At 40.2% G+C, this 5,135-nt stretch overlaps 1 protein-coding gene across 1 annotated transcript; it reads right to left on the bottom strand.

The window, feature by feature from the left end:
* Positions 1–296: 296 nt before the first annotated feature.
* On the bottom strand, positions 297–2,320 carry sf3b5 (splicing factor 3b, subunit 5). The gene is made up of 2 exons (XM_041859415.2): positions 2,206–2,320; positions 297–771 (listed from the first exon to the last, which is right to left on the bottom strand). Exon 2 carries the CDS (start codon positions 755–757, stop codon positions 497–499), a length of 261 nt encoding a protein of 86 aa, XP_041715349.1. The 5' UTR covers positions 758–771; positions 2,206–2,320; the 3' UTR covers positions 297–496.
* Between the last annotated feature and the right edge of the window lie 2,815 nt (positions 2,321–5,135).

Genomic DNA, 5,135 nt, shown 5'->3' on the forward strand with positions numbered 1-5,135 from the left:
TCCTCTGTAGCTCAGCTGGTAGAGCACGGCGCTTGTAACGCCAAGGTAGTGGGTTCGATCCCCGGGACCACCCATACACAAAAATGTATGCACGCACGACTGTAAGTCGCTTTGGATAAAAGCGTCTGCTAAATGGCATATTATTATTATTATTATATTGATAACAAGCTCTTATAGGAGTGCAATATACAGAACATTTTACAATTCTCATTCCTCACTGTCAGTTGTAACTACAAGACGATGGCGGTCAGGCAAGTGAACATTTTTGGGGACAAATAACACCTGACCACAACCACTTCTTCTCAATGTTTATTTTCTATGCAAATTCTTAAGGCAAACAACAAATATCAAATGGGTGGGGGGGAAAGAGAAACTGATGCATCGTTCGTCAACATTTCTTCCATTTCATGCATCTCCAACCTCAAACATTACTTCTTATCAACATGATGGATAGCCAAACAATAAAATCCACATCTTGTCAGTTGAAGTCCTTAGCCTAGGCATCGTCAGGTTTGTCCGAAGGTGGGCCACAGGGCTGCAGCATCTTCTCCATGAGATTGAAGCGCACACGGGCTTTGCTCTCATTCTCAGCAACAGAGAAGTAATTCAGCAGGTCAAAGTGGCCCATATATGAACAGTATGAGTCCCGATGTTGGTTCACCAACCATTCCCACTTGCTGGTGTCCGCATGGCCTGTTCCAATGTATTTAGATTGAAGATGCTCCAACTGGCTGTGAATGTTGTAGCGGTCTGTCATCTTCAGGCAAATGTCTAGACAAGGAAGGAAAATAATTTCAGTGCACGTAGCTATTAGTTGGCCAATGTTACAACCCGTGACCTGGCAATTGCTGGTGTCCTGACCTTTTAGCAATAGCTTGCCGATTAGGTCTGCCTCTATTCCACTGAAATATTCATAACGTGCATTGTATAGCCAGAATGTTGAATAAACTGTCATTTGAACTTACTCTGCCGGATGTCCAGCTGGCTTTATGCCGTTGGAAATGTAATACAAAATATCCACAAGAAAGTATTATTAAACCAACTTTTACTGCCATTGTGATTTATATCACCTGACATGCGAAAAAAAAAACATGTAAACACCTGCATGAACTCGGCTAGTATGCATGCATCGCATGCATTTAGCTTACATTGTGGGGGGTGTAACAGTTGTAACGCTGCTTGCTTAGAGAGTACCACTTCCTCTTGATTCGGCTCACACCAAGCTCAAACCCAGGACCTCTGCCTTGCTAGCACAAGTGACCACCCTCCTGAAGCGTCTTACCAGTCGCGCCACCCGAAAAGCTAGCTATTCGGTAGCTTAAATTGAGACCCTTTAGGCTGAGGAGTGAGTTTCACACATCCCCATGTGTTAAATGCGCATGCCTCAGGTGCTCAACAAACCGTGAGAGCCACAGACACAGGTTTTGAAGTTGATATAATAACTTTCCTGTGGATTTTGTGTAAAATTTCCAACGGCAGAATAAGGACAAACAGACAAGATAGTTACGAACATTTCAATTGAATAGAGGCCAACCTAATCAGCAAGCTATTGCAATTAGCTAGGTCAGGAAGCCGGCAAACCTGGCAATAGGTTTACAGACCAGAGGGGTATACTACAAAGCAGGATTAATGAGACTGAACAACTAGAAATAACTAGTTAGCTATTGATTTTCTTGTTCATTACGAAATATCACCTTAAATGTGTTTTTGGTAGTTGAGTCCATGAGAATACCCATTTCAAGCTTAATTAACGTTTTTTAAATATATATAACGTTATTTTTGAACATTTAGGCAAGTTAGCTAGCTGGTTAACTCATTGATGCTACTTTTGTAGTAGCATTCCCAAAGAAATCCTGCTAGAAAGATAGCTAACTGCTACTAGTGCTAGCAAGTTGGGCCTAGACCCGATAGGACGTGTACTGTTGTCACATTGCCACATGATTTCACGTTGTGCCGTTTAAACACTAGTAACTTTTTATCACACCGATTAGTGAGTAACAATTAGCTAACACTAACAAATGTACTAGTTGAAATTAAACTGTAGCCTATTGTTTAAGCTCCGGCTAGTCTAGCTAGCTAATGTTAGCTAGCAGGGCTAGCTAAGCATTATTCCAGTGTTCCATGTTAGCAAATGTTTTCGAAAATAACAAAATCTCGTTAGCTACTGTATTCAGCTTGATTATATTCTGCTATAACGTTACTTACTCAAAATCAAAACCGTTGTTCAAATCTGTACGACAACGTTGATAATTTCAGGTCAGCGTCATTAGCAGAGGAAACAGAAAGGTAAATGGAACGTCCGGTATGTGTAACATAGAATTATGTCAGGTGGGAAACAAAGTCAGCCCCATAGAGATCCTAATTTCATATGTAATTCATTACTACCATTTGTACTAACATTATTGATTTGATGCACGCATTAATTTGTTCAATTGAACATTGATTGCAATCAATCCAATTGAGTGTATTGCATACAAATCATACAGATTGTAATATTGTAATAATCATACAGTTGTAATATAGAATGTAATAAATAAAGTAAAGTATATAAAATAAAATAAAATATATGCACTCACTAACTGTAAGTCGCTCTGGATAAGAGCGTCTGCTAAATGACTAAAAATGTAAAATGTAAAAATTTAATATAATATCTAATCACACACAATTCTAGAGATGACTAAAACGTCCTTGTGAATGTGAACCAATATCTTATTTCAATGAACAGGGAGTATCCATGAGTAGTTATTGATTTATGCTGGTCTGTATTTCATCCTAATTCATATTTCATCAAGTGCAAAGGTCTCCCTTTTCTGGTCCATCTAGATGTCCACTGTCCATAAAATCTCTGAGGCTTAACTGTTACAAACCAAGAGAGCAAGGTCTATTGGGCGCTAATCTACTGTAAACTGTGTGAACCTGATGTGAAAATGGTGTGCCGCCATAGCCACCTATATGCAATGAATATTGATGCAAAAAGCTGTCATAATTTTTAGCACGCTCCAACTTTGATATTTACAGTGGGGAAAAAAAGTATTTAGTCAGCCACCAATTGTGCAAGTTCTCCCACTTAAAAAGATGAGAGAGGCCTGTAATTTTCATCATAGGTACACGTCAACTATGACAGACAAAATGAACATTCCAGAAAATCACATTGTAGGATTTTTAATGAATTTATTTGCAAATTATGGTGGAAAATAAGTATTTGGTCAATAACAAAAGTTTCTCAATACTTTGTTATATACCCTTTGTTGGCAATGACACAGGTCAAACGTTTTCTGTAAGTCTTCACAAGGTTTTCACACACTGTTGCTGGTATTTTGGCCCATTCCTCCATGCAGATCTCCTCTAGAGCAGTGATGTTTTGGGGCTGTCGCTGGGCAACACAGACTTTCAACTCCCTCCAAAGATTTTCTATGGGGTTGAGATCTGGAGACTGGCTAGGCCACTCCAGGACCTTGAAATGCTTCTTACGAAGCCACTCCTTCGTTGCCCAGGCAGTGTGTTTGGGATCATTGTCATGCTGAAAGACCCAGCCACGTTTCATCTTCAATGCCCTTGCTGATGGAAGGAGGTTTTCACTCAAAATCTCACGATACATGGCCCCATTCATTCTTTCCTTTACACGGATCAGTCGTCCTGGTCCCTTTGCAGAAAGACAGCCCCAAAGCATGATGTTTCCACCCCCATGCTTCACAGTAGGTATGGTGTTCTTTGGATGCAACTCAGCATTCGTTGTCCTCCAAACACGACGAGTTGAGTTTTTACCAAAAAGTTCTATTTTGGTTTCATCTGACCATATGACATTCTCCCAATCCTCTTCTGGATCATCCAAATGCACTCTAGCAAACTTCAGACGGGCCTGGACATGTACTGGCTTAAGCAGGGGGACACGTCTGGCACTGCAGGATTTGAGTCCCTGGCGGCGTAGCGTGTTACTGATGGTAGGCTTTGTTACTTTGGTCCCAGCTCTCTGCAGGTCATTCACTAGGTCCCCCCGTGTGGTTCTGGGATTTTTGATCACCGTTCTTGTGATCATTTTGACCCGACGGGGTGAGATCGTGCGTGGAGCCCCAGATCGAGGGAGATTATCAGTGGTCTTGTATGTCTTCCATTTACTAATAATTGCTCCCACAGTTGATTTCTTCAAACCAAGCTGCTTACCTATTGCAGATTCAGTCTTCCCAGCCTGGTGCAGGTCTACAATTTTGTTTCTGGTGTCCTTTGACAGCTCTTTGGTCTTGGCCATAGTGGAGTTTGGAGTGTGACTGTTTGAGGTTGTGGACAGGTGTCTTTTATACTGATAACAAGTTCAAACAGGTGCCATTAATACAGGTAACAAGTGGAGGACAGAGGAGCCTCTTAAAGAAGAAGTTACAGGTCTGTGAGAGCCAGAAATCTTGCTTGTTTGTAGGTGACCAAATACTTATTTTCCACCATAATTTGCAAATAAATTCATTAAATATCCTACAATGTGATGGTTTTTTTCTCAATTTGTCTGTCATAGTTGACGTGTACCTATGATGAAAATTACAGGCTTCTCTCATCTTTTTAAGTGGGAGAACTTGCACAATTGGTGGCTGACTAAATACTTTTTTTCCCCACTGTATAAGGAGAACTCATCTGACAGAGGGAACTGTTGCTTCAATAGTTATCTCAGTAACATAAGGTTTACCTTTCAGAAGGCTGGTGTTTATTATTAAATTATAAGAAATGTATCTGTTTAGAGCACAGTTACATGATCAATTACTGTAGTCACACAGGTCGTAAAATCTTAACACAATTATATAAACATCACATAAATGTACTGAATGACATGAAAGTCCTTCATTTTCACTTTGCTTATCTGAAAATAGACTATCCAATTAAAATGAGAGAGAGGGGCCTGTGTTGCTCATTCAATGTGTTTTTTTGCTACGTGCTTATGTTTTCTGCAGTGTCACAGTGTGCAGTTTTGTGATGAACTGTGTTGCCATAGTAATGAAATATAGGAGGCTTAGAGCAAGACAATGCTAGCTTGAAAATAACAATATTATTTTCAATCTAGAAATAATGCCGGAACTGTTACCTACATTTTCTCAGATTGGTTGATCGATGTTCCTCAAACAAGGTGGTTTCTTCAGCCGGAAGGCACAGCG

The sequence above is a fragment of the Coregonus clupeaformis genome, chromosome 31 (assembly GCF_020615455.1).
Source record: "Coregonus clupeaformis isolate EN_2021a chromosome 31, ASM2061545v1, whole genome shotgun sequence".
NCBI classification, from domain to species: Eukaryota; Metazoa; Chordata; class Actinopteri; order Salmoniformes; family Salmonidae; genus Coregonus; species Coregonus clupeaformis.

Coding starts and splice junctions, on each gene's coding strand:
- sf3b5 (XM_041859415.2), bottom strand. CDS start 757: ATGACAGACCGCTACAACATTCACAGCCAGTTGGAGCATCTTCAATCT.